General features: G+C 48.5%; 3 protein-coding genes across 4 annotated transcripts; 1 reads left to right on the forward strand and 2 right to left on the reverse strand.

The window, feature by feature from the left end:
• The first annotated feature begins 927 nt into the window (after positions 1-927).
• Positions 928-15,061, forward strand: ARF1 (ARF GTPase 1). Its single transcript, XM_074901074.1, has 5 exons — positions 928-1,073; positions 10,697-10,876; positions 11,537-11,647; positions 12,303-12,427; positions 13,480-15,061. The coding sequence occupies exons 2-5, from the start codon at positions 10,729-10,731 to the stop codon at positions 13,639-13,641; spliced, it is 546 nt and encodes a 181-aa protein (XP_074757175.1). The 5' UTR covers positions 928-1,073; positions 10,697-10,728; the 3' UTR covers positions 13,642-15,061.
• Positions 15,062-18,869: 3,808 nt separating this feature from the next.
• C2H1orf35 (chromosome 2 C1orf35 homolog) lies at positions 18,870-22,067 on the reverse strand. Of its 2 annotated transcripts, none has more exons than XM_074901076.1 (9): positions 22,042-22,067; positions 21,501-21,638; positions 21,207-21,360; positions 21,073-21,118; positions 20,889-20,971; positions 20,662-20,731; positions 20,248-20,327; positions 19,840-19,980; positions 18,870-19,599 (listed from the first exon to the last, which is right to left on the reverse strand). In XM_074901076.1, the coding sequence occupies exons 2-9, from the start codon at positions 21,592-21,594 to the stop codon at positions 19,362-19,364; spliced, it is 906 nt and encodes a 301-aa protein (XP_074757177.1). In that variant the 5' UTR covers positions 21,595-21,638; positions 22,042-22,067; the 3' UTR covers positions 18,870-19,361. The 2 variants fall into 2 exon arrangements, with proteins under 2 accessions (XP_074757177.1, XP_074757176.1); XM_074901075.1 differs by lacking the exon at positions 22,042-22,067 and adding an exon at positions 21,884-22,002.
• Positions 22,068-22,238: 171 nt separating this feature from the next.
• MRPL55 (mitochondrial ribosomal protein L55) lies at positions 22,239-23,278 on the reverse strand. The gene is made up of 4 exons (XM_074901083.1): positions 23,176-23,278; positions 22,860-22,945; positions 22,511-22,700; positions 22,239-22,435 (listed from the first exon to the last, which is right to left on the reverse strand). Exons 2-4 carry the CDS (start codon positions 22,883-22,885, stop codon positions 22,292-22,294), a joined length of 360 nt encoding a protein of 119 aa, XP_074757184.1. The 5' UTR covers positions 22,886-22,945; positions 23,176-23,278; the 3' UTR covers positions 22,239-22,291.
• Positions 23,279-23,301: the final 23 nt, after the last annotated feature.

Raw genomic sequence — 23,301 nt, forward strand, 5'->3', positions numbered from 1 at the left:
GGTGGGGTTGGGAACGGTCAGGGGGAGGTTCATGGTTGGGCTGGTGGAGCTTCAAGGGCTTTTCCAACCGAGGTGATTCACAGAATCATGGAATGTCTGGAGCACAGGTCTGCTGGGGAGCGGCTGAGGGAACTGGGGGGGTTCAGTTTGGAGAAGAGGAGGCTGAGGGGAGACCTCCTGGCCCTCTGCAACTCCCTGACAGGAGGGGGCAGAGAGGGGGGATGAGTCTCTGGAGCCAAGGCCCCAGCGCCAGGCCCCGAGGGAATGGCCTCAAGCTGCCCAGGGCAGGGTCAGGCTGGCTCTGAGGAAGGATTTCTGTGCAGAAGGGGCTGTTGGGCGTTGGAATGGGCTGCCCAGGGCAGGGGGGGAGTCCCCGGGATCCCTGGAGGGGTTGAAGAGTCGGGCTGAGCCAGCGCTGAGGGATCTGGTGGGGTTGGGAACGGTCAGGGTGAGGTTCATGGTTGGGCTGGAGGAGCTGCAAGGGCTTTTCCAACCGGGGTGATTCTGTGACTCTGCAGTGCCACACGCGCGCGGCCCCACGAGCCCATGGCGCCTCCCCGCGCAGCCAGCCGTGCCGCGGTGCTGCAGGGCACCGGTACGACCCCAGCGTGGCCCCCTGCCCTGCCCTGCCCTGCCCGGCCCGGCCCGGCCCGCCGCCACTCGCCACGGGCGTCCCCGCAGGGGCAGACGCGGCCCCACACACACCCAGCGCCTCCTCGCCCCCTGCCCGCGCCCCGCCCCCCGCGCGCCGCATCCGGTCACGAGACGCCGTGGGGAGGGCGTGGCGTACAGCGAGGGTGGGCGTGTCCTGACTCGTGACCACGCCCCCATCGCCAGTTTAGCGCGGCTGCTCCCCGCTATAGCCACGCCCACCATCCGCTCGGCCCTGCCCCCCGGTGCCCTCCTCGGTTACCCGTGGTGCCGTGCGCGGACCTGGCACTGACGTGGCTGCCGAGCGCCGCCATCTTGTGTGCCTGGGCGGAGAGCGGCGGTGAGGCGCGGGGGGGAGCCGGCTCCGAGCGGGACGGTCCGAGGACAGCCAGACACACTGCCCGGGGCAGCAGCCAACGCCGGTGGGTTCACTGACGCTTCCCCCTTCCCTCCCTTCAGCCCCTTCCTCTCGTGACCGCCGCCCTGCTCCCCCGCCCACACCCTGCGGGGGCCCTCGGCCGGGGGTGAGGCGCCGCGGCCTTGGCGCTGAAGGGAGGAGGTGGCGGGCCTTGGGGGAGCGGGCCGGGTTGCCTCTTCCCGTCCTTCCTTCTCACCCTCCACCACCACCCCCCCCCACCCGCCACCGCCCTCGTTCGGCGGCTGCCGGCGGGAGGGGGACGCCGCGGCGCAGGCCGCAGCGCAGGCCTCGGGGAGTGGCGGGCGCTGTCCTATCCGCCCTCCTCTCACGTATTTGGGGCTGGGTGGCTGGGGCGGGGGGTGGATGTCAACCTTCTCCCTTCCCTGCTGGGGCCCCTTGCGTGGGCCTGCGCGGGAGCGGAGGACCCCTGACTCCTCAAACAGTTGTCCGGGGCTCGGCGCCGCTCCCCCTACAGGGGGGAATTAGAGGAGATGCGGCGGGATGGGCTTCTCCTTTCCCTAAACTCGCTCATTCCGGCTTCTGCCCCGCCCGTGAACGCGTCTCAGGAGAGAAGTATTTATTCGTTTTCCTCTTCCCCGAAAACCTTCATCGTAGCGGAACTCGGAGCTCTGGTAGCCCGCTACGGGAAATTAGGTTTGGATGAAGCTCGTAGGAGAGAGGCTATTTTCCTGTAAGCCCTTGGCTGCTGAGTAGGGCTTTCTGCTGGGCTGAGGGGGTGATGGTAAGAAGTTGCGCTTTAGCTTGGAGCAAACACTGTTTGCCATCCATGGCTTGCGTTTAATGGTGTAGGAGATCAGTTTTCCTTGGCATAGCAGCTCCCGGTGGGAGGATATTATATTCTGTCTGAAAATACTATATCCTGTCTCTGTGAGGAGTTAACATGATACTTTGGTCTGATAACCTCTGTCTGATAAAGTAATAGGCCAGCTATGCAGATCTCTTCACGGAGGAGTCGGTTTGCCCCAGCAGAGCACAACTGAAACTGCTGGTTTGTAAAACTGCCTAAATGTCGTGTTTGACATTGACCTTGTTGCTTTGCTGCTAGGCTCTTGCCAAACTAAATTCCACAGGTTGATTAGAGTTGTATCCAGAGGTCTTGTTTTGAAATGTAGCTTTGTCAATAACTAAAATGCGAACTATTTATATAATACTTTGAACTTTGTTTTGCAATCAGTAAGGCTTACAACATCCCTTTGCAGGATATTCTATTAACCTTATTTTTCAGGCAAAGAAATCAAGTCAAAGTAAATTGTCCAAGGTCATTTGGCAACATCATTATTACTATTTTTGCTACAGATTTGGAACACTTCTGTAGGAAAAAGGAACTGTAGCTGCACTGGAGGATTGATGCTTGGCTTATGTTCATGTTTTTATAAGCAAATTGTTGGTGTAAGTACTTACAGTTTTACAGATATAGAAATTGTTTCTCGGAAAGTATCCGGGATTGATATGATGCCACTGATTTCCTCTGTTAAAAATACATCTGCAGTGCTTGAGAATCCTCTTGGACTGTTTTCCCTGTTGTAGTAATTACATTGGGTGAAAGGGTGAGGAAATTTACCTCACTTGAACCGCTTAAACTGAATTGCCTTGCCAAGTTTAGTGATGATGCTACTGTGGTAGAGCATCAGGAGTAAAAGTGGCTCAAGCAGATGTCATCTACTCTCAGAACAGCCTTTGCTGCTGTGGTAGCCCGTGATAGGTGTAGTACTTGCTGGATTATGTTAAAAGGCAAACACCTGAACATAAACCAGTCCCCAGTGTTCTGAGGCGTTTGCTGGATTTTTAAGATTGCCTAGTTGTGAAATACAGTTGGAGGCTGAAAAGGGTCTGGGCAGAAGTGGTGCATTTTTCGCTCAGTGCGTGTAATTCCCTGTGTGTGTTAGTCATGCTGACCAAGTAGGGGGCAGGACTAGTCACAGCTTTTCAAGGCAAACAAAGTGTGTGTGGGAGTAGGGGGCTGGATTCTGGACCTTACAAGTCACTGAAATTGTGTTGTGCTTCAGTTACACCTGTTTGAAAGGCTGCTTTAAGCAGTAGCATTCATGTATCTCTCCCTGAGGCACAATTATCAGCTAAAATATCGAACATATTAATTGGAAGGAGGAAGAACTCACAACCCAAGATTCCAGCTCAGTTTGCAGTGGTGAAGTTTAAAGAACCACCTTTTCTTAAAAATAAAAGATCTCTTTAGAAATAAATCTGCTGTGATGGGTAAAGATGGACTTTCAAGCAAGAACTTCTACGGATTTCAACAGCCTTCACAAGCATCTAGATTACCTTAACAGTGGATAAGTTTGGTGAACATAAACTAACTTTTTCTGAAAAGGAGTAGTTCTGATTCTTTTTTTTAGAAATCTCTTGGAAGTTTTGCTACTGGAATGCTATAGAGCTTGTATTAGAGCTAGCACTGTCCTCAGCCATTATTCCCTTTCTTTAACTGATGAGTAAAGAAGTTTATAATCAGCTTCCTACTACAGCAGCTGTTTTTCTGTGTTATTCAGCATTTTTTTCTTTCTGCTTGCAAGTATCCAATTTTATTTCTTGTTTCTAACACATGCAAACATTGAAGGACTGTGGTACTACTTCTGCTGATGTTTCAATTCTAATAAAACTCTCATGTCTAATATAGCTCTTATTCATGCACTGATCCTGTACTTAACACCTGGCTACATAGGCTCTGCTTTGACATTTTCCCAAAACCAAAAGCCAGTTTCATTATCGAAGCTCTCATGTGAGTTCTTGCCGTTTCTGCTATGAGTGTGTTTACTTACTGCCTAGTTACTGGGAATGAATAACAGGATATTTGACTTAAAATTTAAGATTTTGAAGTCGTGGATAGTTCAGCCTCAAAAAACCTGTGCAGAGGTTACCTGAAAAGAAATGCCTTTCACAGCAGTATAGCCACTGTTTAACAGGGGAACACAAAGTTGCAGTCCAAACTTGAGTGTCACGACTACATTGTGGGCACCCCGTTATTTCCTGAGCAGCTGCAGGCAGTCCAGTCCACAGGGAGGTGATGGATGTACTTTATCTAAAAGCGTGAGCAGTGGCTCCTTCTGTACTTTTCCACCTGTCAACCTATCCTGTAAAATATTTTTTCAGAACAGATATGTGTCCTATGTGTTGGTCTGCATGATTTTGAGTTACGTGTGAGAGCGTATAAAATAGAGATTTTGCTGTGAAACGGTAGCAGCTTGCTCTCCTTGCTTGAAGATGAGAATAAGGGAATAACTCTGGGTTTTGAGTATCAAGTCAAGCAACCTTTCCTCTTTGCTTGATATTTTTTTTATTCTGACCAGTATTTTAGGAGTGAGTTTTTCTTGTGTCTGAGAAACGGGCATGACTGCCAAGGAATTTTCCCTTTTGCCCTTGTTTTGATCTTGTAAGTGGAAATATTTTCTGTTTACCTGCCCCTCTGAGCCCAGTGCTCTCAAGAGATTGTTACAGCATGTGGAAGATGCGCTGTCTGGGTAGTGTGTGTGGGCAGCAAGATGTTCATTCTAAGTAGGTTGGGTTTTCTTTCACCTAGCTTCTCACTTGCAGTTGACTTGTAGTCCATTTGCCTTGGACATGCAGTGCACATCTGGGTGCCTTTTAGTTGGCCATTGCAAGATGCAAGTACAGTTGCATATCTTAATTTTTATTCTCATATGATGCTTCAGTGCCAATACCTTTCCTCTATCCTCTCCTAAAAGACAAATAACAGTTATGATTTTAGGACACCTTCTCCATCTCACGCTTTGCAGAAGCACATCCAATGTGAAGTGGGGGAAATTGTTGCAGAGTTAGGTTTTGATCTCCACAGTAAATGCTCCTCTCATTTTAATAGGTACAACTGTAAAGGAGTTGGGACTTCAGAGCTCTGAGAAGAGGTTCTTGAGGTGGCCTTTATTACAATGGTATTGAAGTTGAAGGTAGTCCCCTCGTGAAGAAAGAACCTGGCCTACTTGTTAGCTACTCCTAAATTTTGCATGTAGTCTATGCCTAGTGATGTTAGTATGGTCTAAAGTCTCAAGTAACTCAAATCAAAATTATTTAAGCTATATTCCAGTGTTAAGGCCCAGAAGTTAAAGGGCTTGAGTTGATAAGTAGTCATCTTTCACTCAGGTTATCAGATGTGGAAGGCCAGTAAACAACTTCTAAAAGTAGTTGAATATAACTACTGGAATAGTTGTGCGTTGGGCCGTCCTGGCTGGCTGTAATAAAGAAGCGTTATGATCCAGAGTGTTTTTCAAAACTTGCTGTAGCAGAACACTTTAATCTGTAAAGAAATTGCTTCGAGTTCAAAAGAGCGCAGCTGTATTTAACAGACTGCCTGCTGAATGCTGGTGTGAGATACTGGGACCCTAGATTAATCCTAAATTTTATCAGCGTTCTATTCTTGTTGGATCACTTCTCACATTGGCTTTTACATCACTCTTTATGTTGTAAAGAACAAGCTGCCAATTTAGATTTGCACTTTAAATTATTTGCCAGTTGTTTTTGCATGTATCACCAGTAACAGCTGTTGAATTTGAACTTTTTTTAAAAAAGCTTTCTCACCTCTTCTTTACATGGCTTTGGTGATCTTTTGTGTGAATATTTTGCTTCTCTTGCCATTTTAATTTAAAACCTTTTAGAATGCTATAAAGTAGAAACATCATACAGGCCAAATATTGATAACTGACTAGATTTAAAATCAATATTTCTATTAAATAACAAATTGATCAATTTTTGTTCTTCTGTGACTGATACTAGTGTGTTATTACCAGGTTAGGAATTACAGGTTTGGGGTTTTTGTAATTGTATTAGAGGTGGAGTTAATGCTTAGACCAAAGTCAAGCAGACTTTCCTTTAAATGGAGAAGTGTTTGGTAGTAAACCAGTTGTCTTCATAAGTGTGCCAGTTTTACTTGCTACAGGTGTCTAAGCAAATAGAACAAGGTTCAGAAAGCTACTAGAAGAAAACTTTTTGGTAAACCTGCAACTGTTAGGTTTTAGCTTGTTGCTTTAGCATTTTGATTATTAACTGTGTAATGCAGTATGTCATTGGTGATAGCATCATGTTTGTCTCCTTGAAACAGGTGTTCAAAACAAGATATGAATGTCCTAGGGAGCCATAATAGTTCCCAGAGACAACAAATGCCCTCTGTACCTCTGTATCTCAGTGTGCTGTTCAGAGAAGGGACAGCAAATTAAGCTTTTCTTGACTGATCTTCATCATTGCTGGTATTTTTCAGCTATAGAGAGCAGGTAGCCAAAATGGTGGTGCCCAGCAAGTTTGGTTATGACACTTGAAAAGTTTTGAGCACTATTTTTTAACTGTGAGAACCTTCTGTGGTAAGTGCTGGTACGTAGAAATGAAATAGATGTGTTTCTGTACTGCAGGCATAATTTGACCAAATGATGCATATGGAATCCTCTATCTTATTCTCTGATTTTGTCTGCTGTCGTATGTTTAAAGAAATGTTGTAAACCTGAATGAAAACGTGGCATTTGCCACAACTCCTGACTCAGTGAAGTTTAATCTCGATGTGGCCACAAAGAACTTTTCCAGAGGTGCAAAATTAAGGTTATGCAGCTATTTCAAGATGTAGCTTTACTTTCTTTGATGTCCTGCATGCCCTTCTGGTCATACTTCTGCGGGATGGCTTGTTAACTAACAGCTCATCCAAGAAGTTTGGAGGTCAAGAAGGGTATTTGGCTTCTCAAGATAAGCAGTCTGAATGAAATTACTTTAAAATGCATTAACATACGGTTAAATATAATGAGTTTGTACTTATGGGCCATATCGCTTTAACAGACACCAGGCTGCCTGCCATTGCAGACACTCATTCATTTTTAACTCATTACACTGAACCTTTCTGAAAAAGGCTTCCTGTTCTCCTAATAGCTTATCTAAATGTATTGCTTACTAGAAAACAGGCTGCTGAAAATACCTTGGTTCCTGAAACAAACCTGCAGTCTTATCCAGTGAATGTCTTTCACGCTGTTTACCAATGGTACATTATATCTTACCTGAACCTGCCTAACAGGTTTTTACTGCTGTGAGGGTATTGACGTGGAGTAGACTGCTTTAAGGTGTGCTTCAGAGCTCGGGTGTGCAGGGAGAAACGAGCCAGACAGTTCAGTTTTGGGGTGATCTGGGCTTGTTGAGGGATGGTGAGCTTCCATTTCTAGAAGCTGAAGCTGTGCTGAGGGAATGTGTATGTTAAGTTCTGCAAAAATAGTCTGTGCTGTTTGTTCAAATTGTTTTCTTTCGTGCACAAATATTCCTACTTAGCGATAGATACCACATTTGAAGATGTGATGAAGTACACAAGCGGCTCACAACCTGAATCTTTTATATTTTTAGGCGTTTCACTGAACTTGTGTTTCTAAAATGATGAGTGTAGCAAACCCCATTTGGGTTGAGGAAAAGAGAAAGTTAAGCTTCAGTGTAGAATATAGGCAATAGATTGGCAAGTCTTGATACAGATTGCAGATGTTGAAGATGTCTGAAAAGTGATAGGATTGTTTGGTTAGCCTGAAAGGGTCTTTAATTTCCTCATATTTTCAGATTGCTTATGTTAGCTTTTGTAGTCCCAACTAATGGACGGAAATGAGAATTAAAGTAAGCAGATTCAGCTCTGAAGTACAGTGGAAGTAATCGCGTGATCCCTCAGCTGAGTTGTATTAATGGATGGCAGCGAAGTCCTGGGAAGCAGCCCTAAACTGTCACGGCAGTTTCTGCTGTGGTAGTGTCTGTGCTGCTTGACAACATGAATGGTCTAAAAAGCAGAGACCTGATGGCTGGTCACAGTTGTGATGATGATTTGGTTGAGGATTTTAATGATACTGAGAAAGGAATTTGAGGTCCTTTGGGAGAGGAGTGTAATGTACAAAACCATGGGAGTATGATTTCCTTTTCTGTGGCGATAAATGAACGTGATTCTAGCTGCCGGTCAGAAGGTGATCCTGCAGTGGTGAAGACAGAGACCCCCTCACTTTTGCCCTAGCAGCATCCAGCAGTTCACTGATGGGGACCCACAACAGTTTGTGAGACTCCTCCTGCAGATGGGTTTCTCCTAGTACTTTTTTACAGGCAGCAATGATTCAGCTATCTTCTAGTTAGTATTTAAACACACTTGTCTTGCAGAGGTAGGCTCTAAACTACACTGCCTATAAAAATAAATCAGACTTTCTGTAATGTCACCTACCCTGAAGTACCCAGTAAGTTACAGAAGTGGCTTGGCTAGTAGGAATGTGAAAGAAACAAGAAGGAAATTTAAAGCAAGTGTTTAAATGTAACTTCTCATTCTTCTCAAAAAGTTAAAATAGGGAGGATGGCTGGTATAAAAGCAGCTTCAGTGATAGAGGGCACACTTGACCTGGAAATAGCTGCCAGGAAAATGAGGATCTAACGGGATTCGCTTCTGTTAGTGCCAAGTGTAAGCAACTTGTTCAGCAGTCTGGGACTTCTTCAGGGTTGAGAAAGATGTCATGGATGGAAATGCTAAGATTTTCTGTGTTACCTGATTACTGCTATTGATCCAAGCATTTAATAACCTATCGTGCTTTTAAACATGCAGAAACACGAGAAATGGGTTATTTGGCAGGGCTTGTGAGGTTCTCTTGCTACAAAAGTCCCTGTGCTCATTTTGGAGGGTTACAGGAGCTCTGGTAAAAGGTTCCAGTTCAACCCTGACTATTGCTTTTCAGGGGAAGTAGAAGAGAGAAGGTAGCATGAGCAGCCAGACAAAGGAGAGCTTTACAGCCTCCCTCCCCTCCAGTCCAGTAAGAGCTGCTGTTGTGGGCTGGGGAGTGACTTCCTGCTGTGTGAGTGGTTTGGACAAATCGGGACTCTAGCAAAACTGTTTTCTCTACTTCCTAATTAACTTTCCTGTTTATACAGCTTTCGTATATTCAAGTGAGAGTTGAATATTCATGGTCATGCTACAAAAAACATGAAAGAGGTGTTGAAATAATAGACACTTTAAACCTCCTGCTTGGTTTTAATCCACAGGCTGCCCTGTCTGGTTTATAGAGGAGTTTAGTTTTAGTTTCGATCACAGTGAGGTTCAGTCATATAAAATATATTGCTGACTCAAGTTACTTCAGCAAGTTGAAGTGGTGATTGATGTCGTGCGGGAACTCTGGAGTGGACTCTGAACTTCACTGGGGAGCTGGGTGTGCTAAGACATGTGACTTAATGTTACATGCTTAACATTTGCGTTAAAACTGTATCCAGCAAAGCTTTTCCTGAGAAGGACAGAACCGCTTAGACCTTTTGCAGAGCTGAGTGAGGAAGCCAGACATCACACATCCCTAGCATGGAGCTCGACTGAGTGGGACAAGTTTTCTGTTCTGTGATGTGTTTTTCAGTTCAAAGCTTGTTCTAATGGTTTTAGATAGTCTGTAAAGTCTGTTTTGAGAATTTTGCTTCAGGCACACAACTTCACCATGAAATACTGAATATCGTTAAGAGATGATTCAAACTTGGTAATGTACTTTAAATTGTGTGACTTGGTTTAAGGAAACCCATCCTTTGAATGTTGTTCGTCTTGGCTGTACGTGCTCCTGCCGTTTTAAGCTTGTATTTTCTGTTGGGCTCAGTCTCTCTTTAAGCTGACATCTGAGAGCTAAACAAAGCAGCAGCAGAGGTGTGAATCATTCCCGTAGCAGTGTAACATTCTCATCTACACCTCGTCGTAAAGCTTTCAGGCTGTTTTTTTCATACCTTATGTCAGCAGAATAATACTTCTCTTGGTGAGTTCAGAGTCGCTGTAAACCTTGTAGTAGTAAGTTTGGAAAGCGGGGAAATCTGTGGAGTTCGTGGTGGGTCCCAAGGACACGGGGAGTGTCCCTGAGGGCTGGAGTGAAAAGGCAATTTCTCCAGTTTTTAAACAGGAAGCTCCTGGTGAAATTAATTGCTTCTAAGTGTCCAAGCAGAAGTGTTTGCAATGAAGGAAGAAGCATTTAATAGCCACATTAAAAGAGACAGATTTAGAAATAATTTTCGATAGTTTCAGTAAATGTGGATTTGCTTCTTAGAGAAGGTTTCCCTCCAGTGTTAATGAAAGGAATACTGCTTTGTGTTCACGCAGGCCGTTTACTCAGGGTTTGAGAGGAAGGAAACTTTTGAGTAGGAGAGAATCCAAGCTGTATTCTGAGTTTCCTTCGCAAAAGAAGGATCAGCTGTTACTGCGCTGGGCAGCAGAGAGATGAGCACACGTTTAAAACTTTTTTTAACTGCAGTTCAATTAGTAAAAGCATGTTTTATGGTGACAACTTTAAGCTGCAGATAAATTATCCTTTAACAGTCGGGGCTGAAGTACCTGAAGTGGTCAGCTGCATTGAAAGCAAACCATGAATTTTGCAAATAAAAGTTTGAGAGCAGCATTTGATAGTAAAATCTCTGAAAGACTATTTGAAAGGTTTAAAGCATTGCTTTATGAGCGGTAAGTTTTGGCATATCTGTTCATCTTTGTCGTGCTTTAGTGTGGGGGAAAATCACGTACAGTGGTGGCTGGAGTGCCTATAAAGGATTCATATTATCTCATACTTTCTTTGGTGCTTGATTATGCTCTGATCAGAATGCTGCCATTGGTAACTCATTAGTGACACTGTGATCTTTTTCCTCTAGACTTAACTGGCCAGTGAGAACATATTTCAAGCATGGGAAATATTTTTGCTAACCTCTTCAAAGGCCTTTTTGGCAAAAAAGAAATGCGTATTCTAATGGTTGGTCTGGATGCTGCAGGAAAGACTACTATTTTGTACAAACTTAAACTTGGTGAAATAGTAACTACTATTCCTACTATAGGTAAGATTTTTACATTTATATAACTGCTTTCTTTGCGATTCGGGTCTTATTGTTTGCAGCGGTGTCTTTCTCAGCTGCCCCTCTGATTTAAGTGACTTGACTGTCAGAACAAACACTTGCTAGAACCAAGGTATGAAGATGGCACGGCCAAATGTTCCGGCATGGAAGCAGATTACGTGACTTTTTTTCACTCCATTCCCTCTCTTCAGTCACTTGTGGAACAACCCTTTATGGGCCACAGAAGGGTGGTCTGCCCTCCTAAGCATGTTGTGGCATCACGTAGATTAGACTGAGAAGTAGAGGGTGACACCTTTTTGGAGGGTAACTGCAAGAACTGTGTGATCAGAGACATACCTTATTTGCAGTCCTTAAAGTCCAAAGGGTTTTGACATAACATGGTTTGTGCTGTATTTCTTATCTATGCAGGTAGTAATTCCAGCTGTTGATCCTTAGTTTGACAGGAGTGGGAGTGGTGGTGGGAGCAGGAGTTCCAGACAGGCCACACTTGATTTGAGAGCTGCAGTGTAAGATTATGGTTATTTAAAGTAGATTTAAATTTTAAGATAACTTTTTAAATTATGACATTCTGAGTGTGACTTGGTAAATACAATAGGTCTGGGGCCAACTGTGTTTAACTTTTTGCCACAATTTCTGTTTTAGGTTTCAATGTGGAAACAGTAGAATACAAGAACATTAGCTTCACAGTCTGGGATGTAGGTGGTCAGGATAAGATCAGACCGCTCTGGCGCCATTATTTCCAGAACACACAAGGTGAGTCTGACTGCTTAAATCACAGGTTTACAGAAGTTTTCTTAATGTCCTTACTAAGATAATTTTGCAGATTTGGGAGGGGGGTGAAAATATTTATTATTCTAAAATAATATTATTATAAAGTTGTTTATAATTTGTGTGCTGCTCTGTGAATCTAGTGCAGGTTCAAAGGAGGGATGGGAAGAAATCTAGAAACCGGTCTTCCTTGTCCATCTGACTCAGAGCAAGTTCAGAATTTTGCGCCGCTTCTGTAAGCGTCGCAGCTCTCTGCCTTCAATGCAGAGTCTTTACAAGAAGCTCCTAACAGCCCCATGAACTGAGTTTGTCACTTCTTCCACTGCTGCACCTTTATAGGGTGTGTTCATGTGAGTCCTGTCACAGGATTTCAAGAGTTGCTACTCACTGAAAGATACCAAGTGGTTATGTAGATGAAGTGAACGAGTTCCAAAAACACAAATGTAGACTAACACTTGCTTTCACCAACAAGTCCCAGACATGAGATTACAGTAATAAGAAAAAATGTATTTTTTTCTGATATGTACTGAATAGTTTTGTATTATTTTCTCTTCAAAGCTTAGTTCTGGCCGCCAGAGGTATTTATCATTTGTAAATAACTTCAGGTGTATGCTTATTCTGATTGTTTGCTTATTTCTAGGTCTGATTTTTGTGGTTGACAGTAATGACAGAGAACGAGTGAATGAGGCCAGAGAAGAGCTTATGAGAATGTTGGCAGAAGATGAGCTTAGAGATGCTGTTTTATTAGTGTTTGCTAACAAACAGGTATGCCCAAGAAAGGTCTCCTTCTGTAAGAACTCTTGAAAAATTACAACGTACTTGTGAGTGCCAGATCTTGAATTGATGTTCGTGTTTTCAGTGTAATAATAGGTAAGGTCTCAGTAAATGTCCATTCAGTTTTGTTGAAGACAGCAAACACATAGATTAAATTTCCCTGTTCTTATCTGAAAGGAGCATCCTTCTAAACAGTGTTGGCCAATAGAAATTCTGGTATTTTCAGTTTTAGGGAAGATTTCTACTGGTTTAATTTTTAAGGTTGGCTTGGCTCAAGTACAGCACCTGCCCCAAGCTTTCTTCTAACAGAGAGGAAGGCCAGAATGCCAGAACCTCCCTTAATTCTTGTTAGGGTGTTTGAGGGCATCACCAGTGTTGGTGTTGATTTTTAATGTACTTGTATTGACCTGTGAGCTACACTCTTCCGGGTCACAGAGTGAGCAGAGAGGTTTGCCTTTTACTGCTTGTAAAGGCCTTGGTAGCTTAAATCAAAACGTTGAGGGTCCTAAATACGACTAGTAAATTTACAGAAGGAATAGCATTGTGCTTTGCTGATTGCATAGGCTCACGTGAGAAGGGTAAAGAAGCCATAAGTCTCGTCTAGGAGCAGGAAGGGTGGACTGTAAACAGAAGCAGTACTAAGCTAAGGACTACTTTATCATGAAAGTTGATCTTAAATCATAACTGCGGTTGTAGAAAACATTTTCTATAGAACATGAATGAAATGGACCTTGAATTGTAAGTGGTTTTGGGTCAGTGTTGAGGGGCTTGATGACTTGATCCAAACGTCAACTGTCTCTCTTTTGTTTTCTGAAGAGAAATGCTTTATAATATGTGTTTTTGATCGTGTTGTTAAACCTTTGAGACTTTTGTTAGTATAGGGAAAATAGCTTGAATATAGAAGTAATCCACTGAGCTTTTCTGAAAGAGAGCTCCTAACTCCCTTTTAATGGCTTTAAAGCTGGTGATCAGAAATGGTTTAGGGAGGCGGGCATTGCTTCTCAGCGAGTAGGGGAGAAAATGACTCTTCTTCCTTCCCTCAGGACCTGCCGAACGCGATGAATGCAGCAGAAATCACAGACAAACTTGGACTGCATTCTCTTCGTCACAGGAACTGGTATATCCAGGCAACCTGTGCCACTAGTGGAGACGGTCTGTATGAAGGACTGGACTGGTTGTCCAATCAGCTCCGAAACCAGAAATGAAACCATAAACCTTCCTCTTCCCTCTTTTTCCACCCCTCCCTCTTATTTCCTTCTATTCGCCCTTCGCTTTACTCTAATGTGGCAAACTGTGCTACTTTGTGGTATTGAGTGCCGGAAGCTGTTTTCATTTCTTTTGTCACAGTATATATTGCATCATGCTGTAAATGTGGCAAATACAAGCCTGAAAACAGTTAGGTTTCTTATTTAATGTAAATAGTTTTTGTTTCCAATGAGGCAGTTTCTGGTACTCCTATGCAATATTACTCAGCTTTTTTATTGTAAAGAATCAACTCACTGTTTAGTACTTGGAAGGGATTTAAGTGGGTTAACATAAGGGTTGCCAGTGGTCCTTGTGCAGTAGAGCTGAATACTATCTCGGTTGGGTTGTGAAATCTGTGAGATCCATTTTGGTGGCTGGTTTTTTAACCTGAATTCTGTATTTTTTTAAATAGTCAAGGAAAAGTAAAAACACTTCAACATACAAACATTTGACATAGCTTCTGCTGTTCTAGCTCTGATGTGGTGACTTTTGATTCTTTTGAAATGGCAGAGCCATGTTTGAGACCCAATTAGCTTCATCTGGTTAAAGAACAGACCATAACTAATAGATCTCTGGCTCTTTCTGTAGCTCACACTATGTGCTCATATTTGTTCATACTTGTTAAAACATTTGTCAGACCTAGTTTAGATGAGCTTGCAGACTCATGCTAAACATCTGACTTTTGGTTCAGGTGAGATTTATCACTTCCATTGAACTTGAGTAATTTTCTGGAAGTCAACATTTTTAGCCTGTTGTATTTGTCAAAAGTGTTTTGTACTTTTCTTGTGTGTAAACCACTCCAGAAGGCAAACCTTTCCACAAAAAGCACAGCCTGTACTAGTCCGAAGCTCTGTAGGCAGAAAGTACTGTACTTAACATAAGAATTGCCATGAAAAACACCAAACATCTATGTATAGTGTCTAGGAAAAAAAAAAGCATGAGAGTTTGGAGAGTCATTCCACTCTAGAAGTGTTCAATCCCATTTTGAAACAATCCCATATCTGTATATGTGTGAAAACCCTTGGCATCCCTCATACTGCAAGGTTCAGATTTGCCATCAGAAAAAAAGACCTCTTTACTTTTCTTTTGTATTTTGATAAACACTGAAGAAGCTGGAGCTGTTAAACTTTAACTTGAGGAACTATCAGAACTGGTTTATTTAGTGTTGTGAAAACCTTTATTGCTTTCAATACACAATTAGTAATCAACTGTTTTGTATACTTGTTTTCAGTTTTCATTTCGACAAACAAGCACTGTAATTAAAGCTATTAGAATAAAATCTCTTAACTATTTCATGTTTTTTATGCCTTGCTGTTCATTTGATCATCTTGGCAGAATCATAATGAAATACTTGTTGAATAAAAAGTTTCATGAAACTTGCACTGGTATCACGTTGGTTTGTATCATCTTTGTACGTTACTGTGTGCTAGATTAATGCAAATCCAACCTGCATTTTGCTGAAAATTTCAGGACGTCTCCCATATTTTTCAGGTGTATCATTCCTAGTTGGAGTCCTGCAGGGGAAGAGGTGGGCAGTGGTTCTGTGGTCCCGCTGGCTTCTGCTGGAGTCCCTTCCTTGCTTTAAGGACATCTGTTGAGCTTCTTGAGTAGTCCCAGCGCTTCCCACAACAGATTGTTCTTCCTGTTGATCACACTTAGTAATAGGATCCTTCAATCAGCAGTTTTGGGGAGGAGAAAAAAAAAAAAGGAAGTCTGCCTTCCTCAAGACTTTGTTCTGCATTTTTCCACTCCGCAGTCCCCTCCGGACCTGGGACAGAGCTCCTCCCAGCTGTTCCTGCTGCCTTCCCCGTCAGCCACCGCTTCTCTTCGTGGATGGTTGTGTGCGGGCCGGTGGCCAGCTGCTGGCTGTGTTCCTGGCTGGAATTGCAGCAGATTCCCTGTTAACACAGGCTGGAAAACTTAAGATGAAAAGTCAGGTTAGAGAGCAGTATCCCTGCAGGTAACCTGGGGCTGTGGTGGGGTGTTGGGGGGGGCCACGGCTGGGCGGGGAGGCAGGAGTGCTGCTCTGTAGGCTGTTGAGCTGGTGTCTGTGTTCTCGGCGTCGGGCGGGAGCTGCTGGCCTTTTAATGATCTGATCTCTGTCCCACAGATCACACTTCTCACTTCTCAAGTTTTGTTTCCTCTCTGAATCCTTCAAGTAGCGTGGCAGCTGCTTTGCACGTGTGCACAGAGCGGCCCTCGCCCTGAGCGCAGGTTTATTCTGGGACTGACCTCTCCTGAGCAGAGGCTCGGGGAGTGGGATGGGTGTCTTCTGCCCCATCTTCAGCTGGGGGCACTGCAGGGCGAGGTCAGGTTGCTTCGGATTTCCCAGCAAGGGCTGCCTGAGCCCTGTGTCTGTTCCTTGTGCTTGGTAGTAGAGAGTAAATAGTATTAGGCAAGCGCTGGGATTACAAAACTCCTGTAAATCAGGTTATTCCTCTGAAGCTGTTCATCTTGCCTTGAATTTCAGGCTCTGAATGCCTAATAGGGCAGGACATCTGTTTATTTCTGTTCTGGGAGGGAGTTGAACTTGAAAGGCTAGCTCTTGTGCTGCTGTCGCTTTGCACTGCTGAAATAAAGCAGAGCCCCCCAGTCCTCTTGCACCCCACCCCTGGAATGGTGAATGACCTGCTGTGACGCAGCACCCCCACCCCATCGGCAGTCGAGAGGCTGCTCTGAAGTGGTGGTTTTCACCCGAGGTGTGTCGGCACTGGGGCCAGGCCCTGTCCACGCTGCTCGGCCATGCCACAGATCCTGCTTCTCCATGCGCAGAAGTTACTGCTGGAGGAGAAGATGAGGAATGTGCTGATGTTATCTGAGAGGGGGGAGCTGTGGGAGCCGTGCCCTCGGCTTTGCTCTTTGCTGGGCTCGGCCAGGCCCCCGGGGATTTGAGCTGCCCAGCCAGGCAGGAGGCAGCTCCAGCTCGGGAAAGGGTGAGGATGAAACACCAGCTCCCTCCAGCAGAACCGAACTGCAGCTGGTGCAGTTCCTCCCCCGTCCACCCAGTAACCAACAGCTTGGCGGGGTGGGGATGGCGCCAGGCTCATTCACTCCTACTCACCCTCATTTTTATCTTGTCTGTATTTTGCTCAGATTTAAGTGTGAAACGGGCACCAGCACCTCCTTCAGACAGGGCAAGGGGCAAGAGCTGCTGCCTGCTTGTCTGGGGTTGGAAGTGTGGATTGAAAGAGAGGACACAGCCTGGCTGCACCCCTCCCTGTCTCCCCTCGCCCTCGAGAGATCGTGCTGCTCCATCGACCCTGTTTCCTTGGCACCGGTAAAGCTCCTGCAGCCCCGTGAATGGTTTAACAGGACTTGTGAAAAGCAACAGGGAGGCGGTAAAGCCTTGGCAGGGGTGTCAAAGGAGCGAGAGTGTGAGAGGCTGAGCTGTGACACACCTGGCTGGGGGTCGGGGAAAGCAGCGACGAAGCACGCTGCCTCTCTGCAGGTGCTGGAGCAGAAAGCAAGAGGTGCCACCTCGGCAGGAGAAAGCCAGGGAGGTGAAGCTCTCAGGACCAGACTGAACTGTGCCAGGATAGCCCTGCCACAGCCCCTCCACTTGCCACATCAACAAACCCCCTCGGACACTGGCATGCGAATCATCCTGGCAGAGCCCAGCCCGCTTGGGAAGATGAAGGCAGGGAAGTGGGAGCCCAAGGAAGAGGGAGTGTGACTCAAGAGCGGGGTGTTAGGATTTCCCTGGGTTTTTGTCTGCTCGCTGCAGTGTTTCAGCTCTCCGGTAGTTGCCTTTTCAGCCTGGAGCTCCTGGTGCCGAGTTCCCTGTGAAGCACAGCCCTGCTCCTCCATCCCTGGAGGCAGCCAGGACCCCAAAATTCCCCAGGAGGGTGACCCTGAGCTCAGTCTGGCAAGCTTCTGGCTGTGGACTCGGGGCTACCCCACTTGGGCCACGGGGTTTGCAGGTGTGTAGCCATGTGGTGGGTCCCTGTGGGCTGAGTCAGAGCAAGCATAGCCTTGTGACCATGCTGAGAGTTTGTTAAACACACACACACACACACCCCCCAAAAAATGCATCTTGGGGTTCACCAAAGCTTGCTGCTGCCCTGCAGCAACTCCTCCGTGTTGGCAGGGTTAAGCACGTGCTGGCAGCCAGGGAGGGGGGTGGGACAGAAGGGGCTTTATTTCAGCTCATCACCCCATCCTGCTGTGCCCCCCCGCTCCCTGTGCTGAATGCTGCCCTTGTTTGACACCGGGCACACGCCTGGTCCCACCCTGCACTGGCAGCGCTGCTCCACACCCCCTTCCCTCCTGCCTGGCTGCGGGCAGGGCCATGGCACAGCTGCCAAGATGACACAGAAGACCCCCCCCGCCCTCCCCCCCCAACGTTGCCAAAGTGCAAACCGAGGCTGCTTGCCAGCCCGGGGTTTTTGTCTGCCAAGACACACAAAACCTCCCTGTCTTAAGCGGGAGAAATTGCATCATTAATTACACAAATGAGGCCCTTGTGCTTGGCACGGCCACTCCAGCAGCCAGCAATTCTCTGGCCTTGAGCTGCTTGGGACAACCCCTTTCCATTTGGATCAATATTTCTATTTATTGACATAAAATTCCCCTTTCTTAGTGTGCCAAGCACATAAATACTCATGTTTTGATGTTTAAAACCCTGGATGGGAGTGGAGCTTGCTGCTCTCTGCCCTGCTGCAGGGTGGACACAACCAGGGCAAACATCACAGGAGACACCCCAGGCCCATCCATCTCCCTATTGCAGAGGAGTGATTTTAGAGGTTCTCCCTGCAGCTCTTAATTAGGGCAGTATCCTTTTTTTAATTTAAATTTTATTTTAACTTTTACTTATTTAATCCAAAGAGCTGTTTTTCAACTGATCCATCCTCCTAGCCTGCAGCTGCTTGAGTCACAAGGTCCTCATTTTTTCCCCAAACTCTGACCAGGAAAGCACTTGTCTCTGGGGGGTGGGCTGCTCCATCCCCATGCAGGGGGCACAGACAGAGGGACCCCACAGTGTGACCATCCCTGTGGTGATTTAGGCCACTCCACAGCAAGTTGGGGGGGGTGTGTGTGCCCTCTCCTGGGGTGGGGAACATCCCTGCTCACAGGTGTATGTGTGCCCTGTGGAAGGTATGTGATGCCACATAGGGAGCATGCGTAGCCCCACGGGGAGCAGAGGCAGCCCCGTGGAGAGCCCCACAGTCGGACCATCACAAAACCCTCCTGGCAGCGCGTGAGTCCTGTGTTTTATTTTGCGGCTGATGAACTTGAGGGTTTAAGGAAAGAAACTCTTCTTCCGCTGCTTTGCTGGCAGTTACTTCAGGGCATCAAAAGATATTAAAAAAAAAAATAAAAATTACTGTATCCAAAGTCTCCGCATAAACATGAGGCATCCACAGCATTTCCAGCGTCACAGCCAGAACCATCCCAGTGCCAGCACCCACCCCACAGCATCCTCCCTGCTAAATCATGCCTGGACGGATCCAGGGGCCGAGAAGGGTGCCTAGATGCCTGCTGCCCCCCTCCACTGCCGGGGGCAACAGCAGGGGAGCTGCAGCTGGCGACACAAAACAGAACGCCCTTTGCCAGACTCAGCCTTGGCAGCTGCAAAGCTGTGGCTTTTTGAATTTAATAGCCTTAAAAAATATATAGCCTATGTGAAGATCTCTCTGGGGAAAAAAAAAAAAAACAAACAACAAAACCAACACGCTCCCTTTCAGTCCTCCGAATTGGTGTCGTGGTGTTGCCTGAGCCCGCAGGATAGAGGGGACCTGCTCCTGCTCCTCTTCCTCGCCTTGTGCCGATCACGGCCATCCCGACTCCGGCAGCGGGCAGGGCGGCGCGGGGGGCTCCTGCCCGAACCGCAGCTGCTGTCGGAGGAACTCGTGTCGTGCCGCCGCTGGCTGCCCTGCCGCCAGGTCTCGGGGCACTGCTGGGCTTTCTTCCGGTGGTGCCTACAGGGATGGAGGGATAAGTGACAGCAGGGACACTGGGGATACCAACAAGCTGATTCTGGGGATGAAAAAGGGATTTGGGAAAGCCAAGAGATGCTGATGGGGCATCTTGATGCCAGCCATGACCATGGGGCTCTCCTAAACGCTTCATCTTGTTTCCCAGCAATTTTCCAAAGTTTTCATTTTCCAAAAAAATAAGGCCCCACAACCAGGGCTCAACCCTCATCCCCACATCGCTACCTCTCACTCCGGTCCAGAGAAGAATCGGAGGATGACGAGGCAGCATCCCTCTTGTGATGCTTCTCCTTCTTTTTCTCCTTCCTATGTTTCTTCTTCTTCTTCTTCTTTTTCTCTTTTTTGGATTTCTTGACACCCTCTGGTCTGCAGGGAAGGGATCAAGCAGTGAGGATCACTTCCCTGCGCATCCCTCCCTCCAGGCACAGCCCACCATGGCCCTCCTTGGCCAAGAAGAATTCCCCAGAAAAAAAAAAAAAAAAAAAAAAAAAAAGAGGTTTTGGGGGTGATTCAGGCAGATGCAGAACAAGTCTGATGCCAAACAGAGCCGTAGAAGCACTCTGCAAAATATTCCCTAACAGGAAAAGGCTGTTTCTGGTGGTTTCCCACCAAAGCAGTGGTCCTCATCCTCACCGTTTCTCCTCCACCTTCTCCTCCTTTTCCTGCTTCCTCTTGGAGCCAGACGTCTCCGGGCTGCTGGAGACTTTCTGGTGCTAGGGTTGGAAGAGATGGGAAATACAGAGCGACTCTGTGAGCCTATAGTTTCAAATTACCAGAAAAAGGAACTTTCTGCCTTTAAAAATTAAATATCATTTGGGAAAAAAAATTTAAATTAATTTTGAAAAAGTCAAAAATACCCACAAGAGCCACTCCCAAATGACAACCCCACAAATTAACTGTGCGAACAGGACATGGGGAGTTCTTGCAGGTGCTACAACCACAAGCTTTGTTTTTAAATAAAATACCCTGAGTGTGGGGTAAGGCTTTTTCCCTTTTCCCCCTTTTTTTAAACCTCACACAGAAGATGTGACCCGCGCAGTGCTGTACCGTGAAGATGGAGAGCCCCATCTTGGCTGCCTCCCTGTCCTCCTTGGAAAGCATCACCCGGCCAGCGCTGCTGCTGGGACAAACGTTGCCGCAGCAAGTCACGAAATGACGAAAACCCACACCAAAAAGATAAAAAAAAAAAAAAAGCGTAAAAATGACAAAATATAAAAATCTAATTGCCCTGGGAGGGGGCGTTTTGATGCGAGATCCTTCACCCCCCTCCATACCTGGAGCTGCCCAAGCCCACCACGCGGTCCACGTCCTTCTTGTCCCGCTCGGCGTTGTCCCGCTTGCACACCTCGGCCAGGTCCTGCGGGAAGGGGGCACAGCGTCCTGGGTGTGTCCCCCCCCCAAAATAGAGCCGAGGGGAGGGGACACCTGCATGGGGGGATGCACAGTGCCCCCCCTTACCTCCTTGCTGAGGCTGGTTGGCTGCCTCTTCACGTTCTTGTAGCCCCTATAATATAATATATCATGGGGTGACGGGGGGGGCAATGCCTTGCACCTCTTATTTTTTGGAGGGGGTGGAGGGGGTGTAGACTCACAGGGCTGCCATCATGGCCTCTTGCTCGGCCAGGCGGACAGCAGCCAGCTCTTCCTCGCGGGACAACGTGGGGGCTGTCTCCTTCTTGCCCTTGGTGTACCAGGTCAGGTCCTTCCCCTTCTGCCACCGGCCTACCGGTGCCATCAGGGAATTCCCTACGGGAAGCGAGACACACACACCCCCCCCGTCATGTCACTGCACCCAAAAGCCTCCACCTGCACCCCAAAATCATGTCGGGGGCGCAGGGAGGATGGGGACGGGGTGTTGAGGAGGTTCAGCCAAGGTCAGCCCTTACCCAGGTAGTTTTCACGCTGTTTGTCCGTCTTGACATCCTCCCAGCTGAACTGGTCCTGGCCCCCCCGGACCCCGCCTCGGGATGAGCCGAACATGGCGCCAGCCCCCACAGCGGTGTTGAGACGGGGGAGTTGGTGACCTGCAAAGGGATCAAGCCCCCGGTTTGCCCCCACCAGCCCCTCCGTGCGACCCCGGGGCAGGAAAAGGCGGGGGGAGTCGGGGGGGGGGGGGGGGATCACCGAAGCCGGGGGTGTGTTGCGCAGGCTGGAAAGGGGAGGGGGGGTCTGCACAACGACGGGGATGTAAGGTTGTGCACCTCAAGGGGAGGGAGGGTGGGGGGGCGGCGGGGGTTGTGATGACACAGCCCGGGAGGACTTGCAGGACCTGCGGGAGGAGGAGGAGGGAGGCATTGCACGTCCCGGGGGGTGCGACGGGACCGACGGGAGGGGAAGGGGGGGGGAAGGAGAAGGCGGCTGCAAACCGCGGGGCCACACACCCCCCCACCCCCCTTCTCCCTCCCGCCCGCCCCCCCCCGCACGCACCTCGCGGCCCGCTCCGCCGCCCCGCCCCGGCCGGTACCACCGGGCTCACCGGGGGGAGTGGGTGTGGCTACGAGCCGGGCGACACCACCGCGCCGCCGAGATATGGGGGGGTGGGGGGGTAACGGGACTCGAGCCGCGGTGCCACCCCAGCCCCGAACCGAGGCGAAACCCCCACAAAACCGCACCGCGACGAGCAGTTTCCCGGCTTTATTTATTTTTTTTTAAATTATCTTTCGGTTACTTCCGAGCTTCACTTCTTCCAGAACCGCTTGTAGGTGTCCAGGTCGATGCCCTCGAAGGTCTCCTCCATCTCAACCTTTGGCTTGCTGGGGAAGTGCCGCCGCAGCCGGGCCTTGCGCTCCGCCTCGGGCAGCGTGCTGCTGTCCAGGGGCAGCTGAGGGCGGGGGGGGCACAGCGTGAGCCCCCCGCGGCCTCGCCGCACCCCCCCGCCCGCCCACACCCGCCTCACCATGAGGATCCTCTTGGGCTCGGCGTAGCGGATGCGGACGGTGGAGCCGTCGGTCCTGACCAGGAGGACGGGGTAGAGGCGGCCGTAGTGCTGCCGGTGGAGGTGGGAGATGGAGACGCGGTTGGAGTTGCGGCGGGTGGCGGTGACGATGGCCGGCAGGCGCCGGGGGACGGCGTCGAGGCGCAGGGCGCTGGCGGGAAGGCGAAGGCGAGGACGGTCAAGGGAAAGGAACTCACCGCAGCGGGTTAAACGATGGAGGCGGTCAACCTCCGCCGCCTCAAGAAACTCAGCCCCGCCGAGGCTCCCGCGGAAGGACCCGGGGGGTCACCGCCACTGCCACCACCCTCACCTCAGTGCCCGGCTCGCGGCCGCCATCTTAGTGCAGGCAAGTGAGGCCTGATCCTCCACGCAGGGGGCGGGCGGCGAGGCAGCCTCCTGGGGGACAAGGCGCGACGCTGGGGTGGTTGCGGGGCGACGGCCCCGTGTCCCCATCACTCTGCACCCACTCCCCTCCCCGGCCCAGGCCGCTTCCCCGTCACGGATCAGCCCCACCACAGCCCCCCCTGCCCCTGATGTGGTTCAGCCCTACGATGGATCCCCCCGACCTCAACCACGGCTCGGCCCCACCGTGCCCCCCCCTCCGCCCCACAACGGCTCAGGCTCACCGTCACCTCCCCACACACACACCCCGGGGGCTCTCGCTGCCGCGCTCCGGTTCGCCCCAGCGCGCCCCCCGCAGCCACCGTCACGGTTCCCCCCGCTCCTGCCCCCCCCCGCCCCGCGCTCGTGGT

This window comes from Athene noctua, chromosome 2, assembly GCF_965140245.1.
Source record: "Athene noctua chromosome 2, bAthNoc1.hap1.1, whole genome shotgun sequence".
NCBI lineage: Eukaryota > Metazoa > Chordata > Aves > Strigiformes > Strigidae > Athene > Athene noctua.